Source organism: Oncorhynchus clarkii, chromosome 29 (genome assembly GCF_045791955.1).
Source record: "Oncorhynchus clarkii lewisi isolate Uvic-CL-2024 chromosome 29, UVic_Ocla_1.0, whole genome shotgun sequence".
In the NCBI taxonomy this organism is placed as follows: Eukaryota; Metazoa; Chordata; class Actinopteri; order Salmoniformes; family Salmonidae; genus Oncorhynchus; species Oncorhynchus clarkii.
In genome coordinates, this window is record NC_092175.1 from 48801106 (window position 1) to 48818159 (window position 17054).

General features: G+C 42.9%; 1 protein-coding gene across 1 annotated transcript in view; it reads left to right on the plus strand.

Annotated features, from left to right (window-relative positions):
• LOC139388250 (V-set and immunoglobulin domain-containing protein 10-like 2) overlaps positions 1-17054 on the plus strand; it is a 168020-nt gene that overhangs the window by 100576 nt on the left and 50390 nt on the right. Inside the window, exons 9-12 of the mRNA XM_071134799.1 lie at positions 1449-1562; positions 1670-1750; positions 1841-2020; positions 6638-6780. Of these exons, the coding sequence (XP_070990900.1) occupies positions 1449-1562; positions 1670-1750; positions 1841-2020; positions 6638-6780 (518 nt within the window). The remainder of the gene's footprint in view (positions 1-1448; positions 1563-1669; positions 1751-1840; positions 2021-6637; positions 6781-17054) is intronic.

A 17054-nucleotide genomic window follows, 5' to 3' on the forward strand; every position in this document is an offset into this window, starting at 1 on the left:
CAACCACACAATTTCTGACCGGAGAAATACAGAGTACTCAACTCCTGACCACAACTACTGATCACAACCACTCAACTGCTGACCACAACTTCTGACCACAACCAAGAACTACTGATCACAACCACATAACTTCTGACTACAACCACACAACTGCATATAACAGCTAGTGACCACATCCACACAACTACTGACCACAGCCACACAACTTCTGACAGAACATAACAACATAACTACTGAGCACTCATCTACTGACCACAACTACTGACCAAAACCACACAATGTCTGCTGACCACAACCACAGAACTGCTGAACAGATCTATTGACAACAACCACACAGCTACTGACAACAACCACACAACTTCTGACCACAACCACACAACTACTGATAACACAACTATGGACCACTCAACTGCTGATAACAACTACTGACCACAACCACACAACTTTTGACCACAACCACAGAGAAACATCTGACAGCAAAGGTGGAGAGCTGGTTGATGTGACCACATCTTGTGACCATAACCACATAACTACTAACCACAACCACGTAAGGTCTGACCACACATCTTAGTACTGACCATATCCACAAAACCTTTGACCACAACCACACAACTACTGACCACAACTACTGAACCACACGACTACTGTCCACTACTACTGACCACTATTGACTATAGATGGGAATTGTACATTATATCACTGTTCAAATAATATAATTAAAGTACAACTTTTTAAACTTCTTTCACTACTACAAAAATACTTTAGCACGCCCCACAGCTTTACTATTAAAGTTACAATATATAGTATAGTTCTTAAAGGGTAAAAAGTTCTTAAATGGTAAAAAGCTGATTTTGTCACATTACAGATGTGTGAGTCTAAAATCACACCTAGGTTTTTAGCCTGCTGGGTTGCAATAGTGCCAGATAATTTGACTGACTGTCTAGGCCAGGCTATTGTGCAATAGTGCCAGAGAATTTGTTTCTCTATGGGCCACAGATTTGTCTTGAACAAAAGGAAGTTTTCTGAAAACATTTTAGTGATACTTTCTGCTGCTTCTCTCTCTCTCCTCTCCATATGGTCTCGCCTCACACACACAAACACAAACTAACTCACACACAAACACATAGACAATAACAACACAGTCAACACAGTGTTGCGCTGTATATTGTCCCCCTGTCCCCCAGACCCTCCAGATGGTTCCCCCTCCTGCTCTGTTCTGCCAGCAATGAACTACTCCTCCCTCAACCTGACCTGTTCATGGCCGGGGGGCCTGCCCTCCCCTTCACTACGCTGGACCACAAACCTTCTTGCCCTGGCACAGGTACACACACAAGCACACACGTATACACACGCACACACATATACACATGCACACATGCAGAAAGGCTCCTAGCAAAGACAATTCTTGTTTTTCTGGTTGTTATTGCACCAGGGAGTGGCGTGGCCAGCCAACAATGTCTCCGTACTGCAGTCTGGATCCCAGACCTCCAACAACTCTCTGTTCACCTGCCTGGGGATGCACCCTGCTCTCAACACCTCCACACAATGCACTGCACGGGCCTGTAAGTCTCACACAAACACATAGATATGGCACAGGCATGTACATCACACAAACACAATGCTGCCCCAACATCCACTACATCTCTCTCTCTCTCTCTCTCTCTCTCAGGGTCTCCTTATAGTGAGCCAGTGTGTTCTGCTTATGCCACCGGTAAGAACCAATACCTGCTGCTGTCCTGCTCCTGGGAAGGTAACCATGACCATCACAAAAACAAGCACTAACACCACAACAACATCCACAACCACAATCATAACAGCAATGAAAATATTGTTATTGTAGGTGGGTCTCCCAGGTCCATAGTTTGGTGGGAGGGGCCTAAAGGAGAAGGCAGGGGCCAAGGAGTGGAGACCTCTAACATCCTGGTACTTCGTTCTAACTCCACCCAGAACGGACAGGCCTACACCTGCTACGCCAAACACCCCCTGGACACACACACTAGGACCTGCAGCCTTAGACTGGGTAAGCACATACACACAAACCAATAAGGTCCATCTATTTTCAACCTATTTTGGACTCTTTCCACGTGGTTACAGCTCGTTAATTCCAACTCGTTAACTTCTTGATTCTACTTGAGACGCGTATGTCTCAAGTAGGCACCTGGAAATGCAAATGCGCTACGCTAAATGCTAAATGTACTCGTTAAAACTCAAACGATCAAAATTCACAAACAGGGTATTGAATTAAAGCTACACTCGTTGTGAACCTAGCCAACAAGTCAGATTTTTAAAATGCTTTTCGGCGAAAGCATGAGAAGCTATTATCTGATAGCATGCACCACCTCAAAATGCCTGAATGCGACGTAAACAAAGACTCTGCTTATCCGACGCAGCACAAAACGCAGAAATAAAATATAAAACATTCATTACCTTTGACAAGCTTCTTTCTTGGCACTCCTATATGCCCCATAAACATCACTATTGGGTCTTTTTTTCGTTTAAATCGGTCCATATATACCCAAAATAGCTTTCTATGGAAGCTGTGTCATTCAGAAAAAAACATCGTTTTTAAACGCTGCGTCATTTTTTAAAATTAAAAAAGTCGACGATAAACTTTCACAAAACACTTCGAAATCCTTTTGTAATCCAACTTTAGGTATTAGTAAATGTTTATAATCTATCAAAATGATTACAGGGCGATGTATATTCAATAGCTCCTCGTCTGCCAATCAATGGCTGCCAATGTCCTCATTCACAGCATCCTGGTGGAGACTGGAAGAAACGGAATCCAGATAGTTGGATTTTCCAACAAAAAATTCAATTGAAAATGACGACAATGGCGACATCGTGTGGAATTTGTATGAATTGCATGCAGGTCGATATAAAATTTTGTCCCCTTTTAACAACCCATGGAAGTGACTTATGGAAATTATTTTTAGCTTTCAGAGAGCAGTTTTTCTTGCGTTTTTCGATGAAACACACGATCTGTTATAGTCACAGCCGTGATTTAACCAGTTTTAGAAACTTCAGTGTTTTCTATCCAAACATACTAATCATATGCATATACTATATTCCTGGCATGAGTAGCAGGACGCTGAAAAGTTGCGCGATTTTTAACAGAATGTTCGAAAAAGGAGGGGGTAGAAGTAAGAGGTTTAAGCTATATCAAAATCAAATCAAATTGTATTGGTCACATACACATGATTAGCAGATGTTAATGCAAGTATAGCAAAATTCTTGTGCTTCTAGTTCCAACAGTGCAGTAATATCGAACAACTAATCTAACATTTCCCAACAACTACCTAATACCCACAAATCTAAAGGGGTGAAGGAGAATATTTACATATAAATACATGGATGAGCGATGGCAGAGCGGCATAGGCAAGGTGCAGTAGATGGTAAAAAGTACAGTATATGTGATATGAGTAATGTAAGATATGTAAACATTATTAAAACTTCTTGCTCCTACTTGAGACGCAGATGTCTCAAGTAGACACCTGGAAATGCAAATGCGCTACGCTAAATGCTAAATGTACTCGTTAAAACTCAAACGGTCATCAAAATTCACATGCAGGGTATTGAATTAAAGCTACACTCGTTGTGAACCTAGCCAACAAGTCAGATTTTTAAAATGCTTTTCGGCGAAAGCATGAGAAGCTATTATCTGATAGCATGCAACACCCCAAAATGCCTGAATGCGATGTAAACAAAGATATAGCTTAGCCGGCGCTACACAAAACGCAGAAATAAAATATAAAACATTCATTACCTTTGACGAGCTTCTTTCTTGGCACTCCTATATGCCCCATAAACATCACTATTGGGTCTTTTTTTCGTTTAAATCGGTCCATATATACCCAAAATAGCTTTCTATGGAAGCTGTGTCATTCAGAAAAAAACATTGTTTTTAAACGCTGCGTCATTTTTTTAAATTAAAAAAGTCGACGATAAACTTTCACAAAACACTTTGAAATACTTTTGTAATCCAACTTTAGGTATTAGTAAACGTTTATAATCTATCAAAATGATTACAGGGCGATGTATATTCAATAGCTCCTCGTTTTCAAATCAATGGCTGCCAATGTGCACATTCAAAACATCCTGGTGGAGACCGGAAGAAATGGAATCCAGTTAGTTGGATTTACCAAGAAAAAAGTCCCTTGAAAATGACGACAATGGCGACATCGTGTGGAATCTGTAGGAATTGCATGCAGATCCATAATTAATTTTGTGCCATTTTAACAACCCATGAAAGTGACTTATGGAAATTATTTGTAGCTTTCAGAGAGCAGTTTTTCTTGCGTTTTTCGATGAAACACACGATCTGTTATAGTCACAGCCGTGATTTAACCAGTTTTAGAAACTTCAGTGTTTTCTATCCACACATACTAATCATATGCATATACTATATTCCTGGCATGAGTAGCAGGACGCTGAAAAGTTGCGCGATTTTTAACAGAATGTTCGAAAAAGGAGGGGGTAGACTTAAGAGGTTTTAAAGTGACATTGTTTAAAGTGGCATTGTTTAAAGTGATTAGTGATCCATGTATTAAAGTGTCCAGTGATTGAGTCTCAATGCAGTATATGCATGTGATATGAGTTATGTAAGATTTGTAGACATTATTGAAGCGGCATTATTTAGAGTGGAATTGTTTAAAGTGACTAGTGATCCATTTATTAAAGTGTTCAGTGATTGGTTCTCAATGTCGGGCAGCAGCCTCTCTGAGTTAGTGGTGGTTGTTTAACAGTCTGATGACTGTGATGCGTTGTGCAGACCGCACCACCCTCTGGAGAGCCTTGTGGTTGAGGGCGGAGCAGTAGGTTGCTGTACCAGGCTGTGATACAGCCCGACAGGATGCTCTCGATTGTGCATCTTTAAAATTTGTCAGGGTTTTGGGTAACAAGCCAAATTTCTTCAGCCTCCTGAGGTTGAAGAGGCGCTGTTGTGCCTTCTTCACCACACTGTCTGTTTAGGTGGATCATTACAGTTTGTCCGTGATGTGTACGCTAAAGAACTTAAAACTTTCCACCTTCTCCACTGCTGACCCTTCGATGTGGATAGGGGGTGCTCCCTCTGCTGTTTCCTGAAGTCCACGATTATCTCCTTTGTTTTGTTGATGTTGAGTGAGAGGTTTTTTTCCTGACACCACACTCCAAGTGCCCTCACCTCCTCCCTGTAGGCTGTCTCGTCGTTGTTGGTAATCAAGCCCACTATTGTTGTGTCATCTGCAAACTTGATGATTGAGTTGGAGGCATGCATGGCCAAGCAGTTGTAGGTGAACAGGGAGTGCAGGAGAGGGCTGAGCACACACCCTTATGGGGCCCCAGTGTTGAGGGTTAGCGAAGTGGAGATGTTGTTTCCTACCTTCACCACCTGGGGGTGGCCCGTCAGAAAGTCTAGGATCCAGTTGCACAGGGAGGGGTTGAGACCCAGGGCCTGCAGCTTGATGATGAGCTTGGAGGGTACTATGGTGTTGAATGCTGAGCTGTAGTCAATGAACAACATTCTTACATAGGTATTATTTTTGTCCAAATGGCATAGGGCAGTGTGCAGTGTGATGGTGATTGCGTCATCTGTGGACCTGTTGGGGCTGTATGCAAACTGAAGTGGCTCTAGGGTGGCCGGTAAGGTGGCGGTGATATGATCCTTGACTCTCAAAGAACTTCATGATGACAGAAGTGAGTGCTACGGGGTGGTAGTCATTTAGTTCAGTTCAGTTCTTTGCCTTCTTGGGTGCAGGAAGAATAGTAGCCATCATGAAGCATCTGGGGACAACAGACTAGGATAGGAAGTGATTAAATATGTCCATAAACACACCAGCCAGCTGGTCTGCGCATGCTCTGAGGACACGGCTCGGGATGCCGTCTGCGCCAGCAGCCTTGCGAGGGTTAACATGTTTAAATGTTTTACTCACATCAGCCACGGAGAAGGAGGGGGGGACGCAGACTTTGTTATCAAGCCGCGACGGTGGCACTGTATTATCCTCAAAGTGGGCAAAGAAGGTTTTTAGTTTGTCTGGAAGCTTGACGTCGGTATCCGTGGCGTGGCTGGCTTTGTTTTTGTAGTCTGTGATTTCCTGTAAACCCTGCCACATATGTCTCGTGTCTGAGCCGTTAAACTGCGACTCCACCTTGTCCCTGTACCGGCATTTTGCTTGTTTGATTGCCTTGCGGATGGAATAACTACACTGTTTATATTCAGCCATATAGCCTGACCTCATTCCATGGTTAAATGTGGTGGCTGGCACTTTCAGTTTTTCGCGAATGCTGCCATCCATAACAGTCTAATAGACATCTACTGGGTTTAACCAACAGTCTAGTAAACATGTACTAGGTTTAACTAACAGTCTAATATACATGTACTGGGTTTATCTAATAGTATAATAGACAGGTACTGGGTTTAAGTAATAGTCTAATAGATGTGTACTGGGTTTAACAAACAGTTTAATTGACATGTATTGGGTTTAACTAACAGTTTAATATACATATACTGGGTTTAACTAATAGTCTAATAGACATCTACTGGGTTGAACTAACAGTCTAAAAGACATGTACTGGGTTTACATGGTGTCTGTATATTAAAATGCAGTGATTGACTCTCCCCCTCTCTCCCTCTGTGTATGTGTGTGTGTGTGTATAGAGGCTCCAGTCTTGTTGACCCAGCGTAGTGTGGTGTCTGTGTTTGAGGGCAGTGATGTCCAGCTCACCTGTATCCTGCAAGCTAACTATCCTCCGGTCAACCAGATCGTCTGGTTCAACAACCGCAGACAGGAAGTCATACAGGTACATGCCCTGCCCCCTCTGAATCTGGTGCAAATTACCTGCTGCTAACTCTTTGAGAATCTAGGCCAGGTTACTGTAAGTTACTTTGAGGGTTTGGCCAGGCTGCTGTGAAGTACTTTGGGGTCTAAGTTACTATAAAGTATTTTGAGGGTCTAGGCAAGGGTACTGTAAATAATGTTGGGGGTCTAGCTAACTGTAAAGTATTTTGAGGGTCTAGGCAAGGGTACTGTTGGTTAACTGGTTAACAAGTGTTATGCTTTACACCCCCTGCTATGTTGAGGATAAAGAGATTATTGCCTAACAGAACACAGAGGGTGTTCTTTAATGGAAGCCTCTCAAACATAATCCAGGTAGAAGCAGGAATTCCCCAGGGTAGCTATTTAGGCCCTTTGCTTATTTCAATGTTAACTAAAGACATGTCACTGGCTTTGAGTAAGTGTGTGATGCAGCGTGATGTGAATACATTCTTTTAATGTAAGGCGAAATAACACAAAGTACACTAAACAAACAAAATAACAAAACGAACGTGACCGCTATCAACACTGAGTGCAAACATGCAACATCCATAGACATAGATAATCACCACACGAAATACTCAAGGAATATGGCTGCCTAAATATGGTTCCCAATCAGAGACAACAATAAACAGCTGCCTCTAATTGAGAACCAATCTAGGCAACCATTGACATACAAAACCCCTAGACTGAAAACAACCCTGTAAACATACAAAAGCCCTAGACAGGTGAAAAACATATAATCACCCATGTCACACCCTGACCTAACCAAAATAATAAAGAAAACAAAGAATAATAAGGTCAGGGTGTGACAATACCCCCCCCCCCCCCCCAAAAAAAAGGTGTGGACTCCCAGCCTTACACCTAAGCCTATATGGGAGGGTCTGGGTGGGCATATCTCCGCGGTGACGGTTCTGGTGAGGGACGTGGAACCCTCACCACCGACCCCGGACTAGAGGACGCATTGGACTAATGGTCGAGTCTAGAGTGAGTGGCGCCTCTGGACTGACGGGCGGCACTGGCAGATCCGGACTGGCGGGCGGCTCTGGCAGCTCCTGACTGGCGGGCGGCTCTGGCAGCTCAGGACAGACGGGCGACTCTGGCAGCTCAGGACAGACGGGCGACTCTGGCAGCTCAGGACAGACGGGCGACTCTGGCAGCTCAGGACAGACGGGCGACTCTGGCAGCTCAGGACAGACGGGCGACTGGCAGCTCAGGACAGACGGGCGACTCTGGCAGAACTGGACAGGCGGGAGCACCTGTAGGGAGGAGACGGAGAGACAGCCTGGTACGGGGGGCTGCCACTGGAGGGCTGGTGCGTGGAGGTGGCTCCGGAAAGACCGAACCGTGAAGGCGCACTGGAGGTCTCGAGCACTGAGCACCGAGCCTGCCCAACCCTACCTGGCTGAATGCTCCCCGTAGTCAGACCAGTGTGGCGAGGTGGAATAGCCCGCACTGGGCTGTGCTGGCGAACCAGGGACAGCATGCGTAGGGCTGGTGCCATGTACCCCGGCCCGAGGAGACGCACTGGAGACCAGATGCGCTGAGCCGGCTTCATGGCACCTGGCTCAATGCCCACTCTAGCCCAGCCGATACGAGGCGCTTCTATGTACCGCACCGGGCTATGCATGTGCACCGGGGACACCGTGCGCCTCACGGCATAACACGGTGCCTGCCCGGTCCCTCTCTCTCCACGGTAAGCACGGGGAGTTGTCTCAGGTCACCTACCTGACTTAGCCACACTCCCCGTGTACCCCCTCCCAAGACATTTTTGGGGCTGCCTCTTGGGCTTCCAACCACGCTGCCTTCCTCATACCACCGCCTCTCGGCTTTTGCTGCCTCCAGCTCTGCCTTGGGGCGGCGATATTCTCCAGCCTGTGCCCAGGTCCCTTGCCGTCCAGAATCTCCTCCCATGACCAGGAGTCCTGAGATCGCTGCTGTTGCCCGTTACCACGCTGCTTGGCCCTTTGGTGGTGGGTGATTCTGTAACGCTCTTCTTCCTCCTCCTCTGATGAGGAGGAGTAGTAAGGATCGGAGGACCAAACGAAGTACACTAAAGAAACAAAATAACAAAACGAACATGACCACTATCAACACTGAGTGCAAACATGCAACATCCATAGACTAACCCTAACCCTAACCCTACATACAAAAGCCCTAGACAGGACAAAAACATATAATCACCCATGTCACACCCTGACCTAAACAAAATAAAGAAAACAAAGAATACTAAGGTCAGGGCGTGACAACTGTAAAGTACTTTGATTACTCTAGATTACTGTAAAGTACACTACAGTGCACTACATGACCAAAGGTAAGATAATTTAGAGAGAGAGAGAGAGAGAGAGAGAGAGAGAGAGAGAGAGAGAGAGAGAGAGAGAGAGAGACAGAGAGACAGCGAGAGAGAGAGACAGCGAGAGACAGCGAGAGAGAGAGAGAGACAGAGAGACAGCGAGAGAGAGAGACAGCGAGAGACAGCGAGAGAGAGAGAGAGACAGCGAGAGAGAGAGAGAGAGACAGCGAGAGAGAGAGAGAGAGAGAGAGACAGAGAAAGAGAGAGAGAGAGAGAGAGAGACAGCGAGAGAGACAGCGAGAGAGACAGCGAGAGAGAAAGTGAGACAGCGAGAGATAGAGACAGTTTTGAGTTTAAAAAAATCTTTGTTGGGTCTGGGGGCCCACCACACAATAAATACTCACACAAAATTAAGCAACACAACTACACCCTTTTGACTGAACCTGTACTTTGGCCCAAATATATACAGTTGGGAAGAGAAAACCTCTCCCAACATTGAGAACCAATCAGTGATCAGTTCAATCATCCCAACCAACCTGGGACACAGTAAAAACAGGTGTCAGAGATTCAGACTCGGCACAGAATGGACACAGTAGGGTCCAACAGTAGGGTCCAGGTGTACCAGATGCATGTTGGTGGCTATAACTCCATGTATTATCCTCCATTGGAGGTCAGCTGTCCTCTTATCAATAGGCAGTTTATATAAAGACCGCCAACAGCCTTTTGGAGAGGCACCTGGACCAAGCACATCCGCCCACCTCGTTGATTTTACCCCTTCCAGGGAAGAGGCATGGGACACCTTTACACATATTCTGTACATGGCTTTCTTTCCCACCAATACTTAAATTCACACAGGATACCGGATAGAACAGGAGAAATACTCCAGATATAACAGACTGACCCTAGCCCCCCGACACATAAACTACTGCAGCATAAATACTGGAGGCTGAGACAGGGGGGGTCGGGGGATACTGTGGCCCCGTCAGACAATAGCCCCGGACAGGGCCAAACAGGTAGGATATAACGCCACCCACTTTGCCAAAGCACAGCCCCCACACCACTAGAGGGATATCGTCAATCACCAACTTAACTTCCTGAGACAAGGCCGAGTATAGCGCACGGGGGGGACAAACCCAAGGAGGGCGCCAACCCGGACAGGAAGATCACGTCAATGACTCAACCCATTCAAGTGACGCACCCCTCCTAGGGACGGCATGGAAGAGCACCAGTAAACCAGTGACTCAGCCCCTGTAATAGGGTTTGAGGCAGAGAATCCAAGTGGAGAGAGGGGAACCGGCCAGGCAGAGACAGCAAGGAGTGTTCGTTGATCCAGTGCCTTTCCATTCACCTTCACACTCCTGTGCCAGACTACACTCAATCATATGACCCACCGAAGAGATGAGTCTTCGGTAAAGACTTAAACACTTCTCAGAGCAAGCCTTTATCCATTACCTTTATTATTCAGAGCTTTTATCTGTACACTGCATAATGGACCAAGTTTTAGTGTTCTCTTTCTTTTCAGAAATGTTTACCTTTATGGCTGATAAACATGCCCCGTTAAAGCGATGTAGGGTAAAAAATCTAACAGATCCTTGGTTCTCCTGTGATTTGAAAATCCTTTTCTGCAAAATAACAAAGCATGGGCCTTGGCGAGGAAAACTGGTGAAACAGCTGATTGGCTGCTTTTTAGGCAATTTAGAAATAAATGGACCAGATGAATAAATAAGGCAAAATTGAGGTATTTTCTTGATGCTACGACAGAGTCTGCTGGTGATCCCTCTAAATTCTGGAAAACTGTTAACTCACTTAAACGAGGAAACTCCTTGACTTCCCTGCCAAAGCCATTGGAGTTGTTTAAAGGGGTCCCACAAGGTTCTATACTTGGTCCATTACTGTTCACTCTCTACATAAACAATATCGGTGATGAGATAAGAAAGTGTCAAATTCATTTTTATGCTGATGACACTGTCATGTACTCTATCGCTTCAACGGCTGACCAAGCATTATCACTGTTGGAGACAGATTTTAAGATATTATGCAAAGAAAACACATTTTATGATTTTTAATAAGTTCAAAAGGTTGGTTGAAAATACACTTGCACTTATGAGCTTAGATGGTTCTCAAAACAATCAGGTCTCTGCATATAAATAATTAGGGATATGGTAGGATGATAAACTGTCTTAACAAAATGGATATTGACGAACTTTGTAAACGGCAAAAAATCATGCTAGGCTTCCACTATAGAAACGGGACATGTTTGTCCTCTACAAAAAGACAAATTGTGCAAGCTACTTTTATGTCTGTTATAGATTATGGGGATATTATTCACATGCATGCTACGGCATCAACACTTAAATCGCTGGATGCTACTTATCATTGCGCACTTAGGTTTATTACGGGTGCTAGCTACAGAACTCACCACTGTGTTTTATATCAAAATTTGGTTTGGACTTCGCTGTCCGTGAGACGAGAACAACATGCTCTCGTGTTTGTCTATAATGCACTTTTGAATAAAACACCTTCTTATTTATCGTCACTCATCAATATTGGAATTTTAATTCCTAAAACCAGGTCTCAACCATGGATTACACTTGAGGCCCATGTGATTTCCACAGTTGGGTATGGCTGCCTTTTCCTGTTACGCTCCTTGCCTATGGAATAGCTTGCAGTCTAAACTTAAACTTGAGACTCTTGGCCCCCTTGCCCATTTTAAATATTTATTGGAGCATTTTTATTTTGGTATTGCTTGTAGCTCTTTCGGGAATATTTCTCTGCCATGTTGGAGTCAAAAGAAAAACAAAATTACAACATAAATATTCCCTTACCTTTGATGATCTTTCATCAGAATGTAGTGCAAGGAGTCCTAGTTCCACAATAAATCGTTTTGTTCCATAATGTCCAATACTAGTGTCCAACTAGCAGCATTTGCTATCACTTTCAACTCACGTGCCCAAAAACTGATTTCTGGTCCAGGATAACTTGCATGAAAACTTCCAAAAGATGTATTCCAGGTCGAAAAAACTGGTCAAACTAACTACAGAATCAATCTTCAGGATGTTATAATCATATATAATCATTATATCCAATAACGTTCAAACGGGATTTTCATCTGGGGCTGATTGGAACAGCCGTAGCACTCACAGAGAAATGTGCCACAACAAAATGGCATTCTCTTGTGACACCGACTATTTTCCCTCCCATTAGGTCAAAGTTCACAGCAAATGCTCCATTACACTTTCTACTGAATGAGGACATCTAGTGAAAGGTGTGGGAAGTGTTTCCAGATCCATAACTTGTTGGCAAGGGAGGGGGCGATGATGTCAAAGTTGCCCCAACTTTCAGAATTTCAAAACTTGTTTGGAAGATTGCCTGCCCTATGAGTTCTGTTATACTCACAGACATAATTCAAACAGTTTTAGAAACTTCAGAGTGTTTTCTATCCAATAGTAATAATAATATGCATATATTAGCAATTTAGGACAGAGTTTGATGCAGTTCACTATGGGCACGCAACTCATCCAAAGTGAAAATACTGCCCCCTATCCTCAACAGGTTTTAAAGCAGTATACAAATCCATAGGATGTAGTGATCACAATATAATAGCCATATCTAGGAAAACCAAAGTTCCAAAGTCTGGGCCTAATATAGTTTATAAGAGGTCATACAATAAGTTTTGTAGTGATTCATATGTTGATGATTTGCAGGTCCGTGGTGTGTAATGAGGAGCAACCAGACGCTGCACTCGGCGCATTTGAGAAACTCATATTCCAGTTACTAATAAGCACACACCCATTAAGAAAATTACTGCAAAAACTGTTAAATCCCCTTGGATTGATGAGGAATTTTAAGTGTCTGTTTGAGAGGGATAAGGCAAAAGGTATTGGAATTAAGTCTAGCAGCCCATCTGATTAGCAAACATACTGCAAATTAAGAAATGTGACTGAACTAAATAAAAATAAACTACACTACGAAACAAAGATAAATTAAATAAAGAATGATAGTAAAAAGCTTTGGGGCATCTTAAATGAAATTCTGGGGGGAAAAAAACAACTCAGCTCCTTCATTCATTGAATCAGATAGCTCGTTCCTCACAAAGCCCACTGTTATTGCAAACTACTTTAGTGACTTTTTCATTGGCAAGACAAGCAAACTTAGGGATGACATGCCAGCAACAAACACTAACACTACACATCCAAGTATATCTGACCAAATTATAAAAGACAAGAATTGTACTTTTGAATTCCATAAAGTCAGTGAGGAAGAGGTGAAAAAATATTGTTATCTATCAACAATGACAAGCCACCAGTGTCTGAAAATCTGGATGGAAAATAAGGATGCCACTCCTATGTATTTGCCACATCTTAAATTTAAGCCTACAAGAGAGCTTGTGCCCTCAGGCCTGGAGGGAAGCTAAAGTCCTTTCGCTACCCAATAATAGTAAAGCCCCCTTTACTGGCTTAAATAGCCGACAAATCAACCTGTTTCCAACCCTTAGTAAACTTCTGGAAAAAAATGTGTTTGACAAGATACAACTCTATTTCACAGTAAACAAATTGACAACCGAATTTCAGCATGCTTATAGGGAAGGACACTCAACAATCCCAGAACTAACACAAATGACGGATGATTGGCTGAGAGAAATTTATGATAAAATGATTGGGGGGGCTGCCTTCTTAGACTTCAGTGCAGCTTTTGTCTTTATCAATCACAGCCTGCTGTGTTATGGCTTTACACCCCCTGCTATAATGAGGATAAAGACTTACTTGTCTAACAGAACACAGAGGGTGTTATTTTATGGAAGCCTCTCAAATATAATCAGTTAGAATCAGGAATTCCCCAGGTTAGCTGTTTAGGCCCCTTGTTTTTTAATTTTTTACTAACGACATGCCACTAACTTTGAGTAAAGCCAGAGTGTCTATGTATGCAGATGACTCAACACTATGCACGTCAGCAACTACAGCGACTGAAATGACTGCAACACTCAACAAAGATATGTAGTGAGTTTCAGAGTGGGTGGCAAGGAATAAGTTAGCCCTAAAAATGTCTAAAACTGAAAGCATTGTATTTGGAACTAAACACTCACTAAACCCTAAACCTCAACTAAAACTTGTAATGAATAATGTGGAAATTTAGCAAGTTGAGATGACTAAACAGCTTGGAGTAACCCTAGATTGTAAACTGTCACAGTCAAAACATATTGATGCAGTAGTAGCTAAGATGGGGGGGTTCTGTCTATAATAAAGCCATGCTCTGCTGTCTTAATAACTTCTTTGGGATAGGGGGAAGCATTTTCACTTTTGGATGAATAGCGTGCCCAGAGTGAACTGCCTCCTACTCAGTCACAGATGCTAATATATGCATATTATTATTAGTATTGGATAGAAATCACACTGGAGTTTCTAAAACTGTTTGAATGACGTCTGTGAGTATAACAGAACTCATATGGCAGGCAAAAACCTGAGAAAAAATCCAAACAGGAAGTGGGAAATCTGAGGTTTGTAGTTTTTGAACCCACCCCTATTGAATACACAGTGGGATATTGGTTATGTTGCACTTCCTAAGGCTTCCACTAGATGTCAACCGTCTTTAGAATATTGTTTCAGGCTTCTCATGTGATGTGGGATTGGATGGGAGCTCTTTGAGTCAGTGGTCTGCCTACAGCCTCGTTCTCAGTCACGCACTTTCACTTGAGAGGTAGCTGTCGTTCCATTGCTTTTCAACAGAGAATGGAATTCTCCAGTTGGAACATTATTGAACTTTTATGATAAAAACATCCTAAAGATTGATTCTATACGTAGTTTGACAAGTTTCTTCGAACTGTAATATAACTTTTTGAAAGTTTCGTCCGAATGGACCAGATCGCACAATTGGATTTGTTTACCAAATGCCCTCACAAAAGAAGCTATTGGACATAAGTTGACATAAATGGACATTATCGAACAAAACAAGCATTTATTGTGGAACTGCGATTCCTGGGAGTACATTCTGATGAAGATCATCAAAGGTAAGTGAATATTTATAATGCTGTTTATGAATAATGTTGACTACCCAACATGGCGGATATTTCTCTGGCTAGTTTGGGCTCTGAGCGCCGTTTTCAGATTATGCTTTATCTGTAAAGTTTTTTGGAAATCTGACAGAGTGGTTGCATTATGAAGTATATCTATATTTCCATGTCTAAAATGTTTATTTTCATCGACATCTATGATGAGTATTTCTGTGAATCATGTGGCTCTCTGCAATATCACTGCATGTTTTGGAACTACTGAACATAACACGTCAATGTAAAATACGATTTTTGGATATAAATATGAACTTTACCAAACAAAAAACATACATGTATTGTGTAACATGAAGTCCTATGAGTGTCATCTGATGAAGATCATCAAAGGTTAGTGATTCATTTTATCTCCATTTGTGCTTTTTATGACTCCTCTCTTTGGCTGGAAAAATGGCTGGGGTTTTCTGTGAGTTGGTGGTGACCTAACATAATCGTCTGTGGAGCTTTTGCTGTAAAGCATTTTTGAAATCAGACACTGTGTCACGTTCTGACCTTAGTTCTTTTATTATGTCTTTGTGTTAGTTTGGTCAGGGCGTGAGTTGGGGTGGGTAGTCTATGTTCTTTTTTCTATGTAGTATTTATGTGTTTGCACTGGTATGGTTCTCAATCAGAGGCAGGTGTCAATCGTTGTCTCTGATTGAGAATCATACTGTAACGGTCGTCGGTGAAAGAAGGTGAGGACCAAAGCGCAGCATGGTACTTGTTCATGTTATTTAATTCAACTGAACAACATCTAACAAAGAAGCAAAAAGCACAACTGAAACAGCTCCGTCAGGTGCAACACTTTCTGTTTAGTGTGTATAATCACCCACAACTCAAGGGAGAAAACAGGTTGCCTAAGTATGGTTCTCAATCAGGGACAACAATTGACAGCTGCCTCTGATTGAGAACCATACCAGGCCAAACACAGAAATACCAAATCATAGAAAAAGGAACATAGAAAACCCACCCAACTCACGCCCTGACCATACTAAAACAAAGACATAACAAAAGAAGAAAAGGTCAGAACGTGACACATACTTAGGTAGCCTGTTTTCCCCATTTTAGTTGTGGTTGATTGTTGCCTGTCTCTGTGTCTTCACCAGACAGAACTGTTTCGTTTTCGTTCGTTCTCCTTGTTATTTTGTTTTTTTTGTGTTCAGTGTTAATAAATTATCAACATGGACACGTACCACACTGCATATTGGTCCGATCCTTCATACTCCTCGTCAGAGGAAGACGAATCTCGTTACACACTGTGGCTGGATTAACGAGAATTGTATCTTTAAAATGGTGCCTAATACTTGTATGTTGATTTGTATTTGGCGCCTTGCAATTTCATTGGCTGTTGGCGAGGGGTTCCGCTACTGGAACGGGGTTCCCCAGTCCTAGACAGGTTAACAACACTATCAACTAGGCAGGTCCTACAGGCCCTAGTTTTGTCACACCTTTACTACTGTTCAGTCATGTGGTCAGGTGCCACAAAAAAAGTGGACTTAAGAAAATTGTATTTGGCTCAGAACAGGGCAGCATGGCTGGCCCTTGGATGTACACAGAGAGCTAATATTTATAATACGCATGCATGTCACTCTCTCCTGGCTGAAAGTGGAGGAGAGATTGACTTCATCGCTACTTTTATTTATGAGAGATATTGACATGTTGAATGCACCAAGCTGTCTGTCTAAACCAATGCACACAGCTCGGACACCCATGCATATCCCACAAGACATGCCACAAGAATCTCGAAGTCCAGAACAGACTATGGGAGGCGCAATGTACTACATAGAGCTTTGACTACATGGAACTCTATTCCACATCAAGTAACTCATGCCAGCAGTAAAATTAGATTAAAAAAACGGATAAAAAAAAACGTATAGAACTGCGGGGACTGTGAAGCAACACAATATTGGCACAGACACATTGTTTA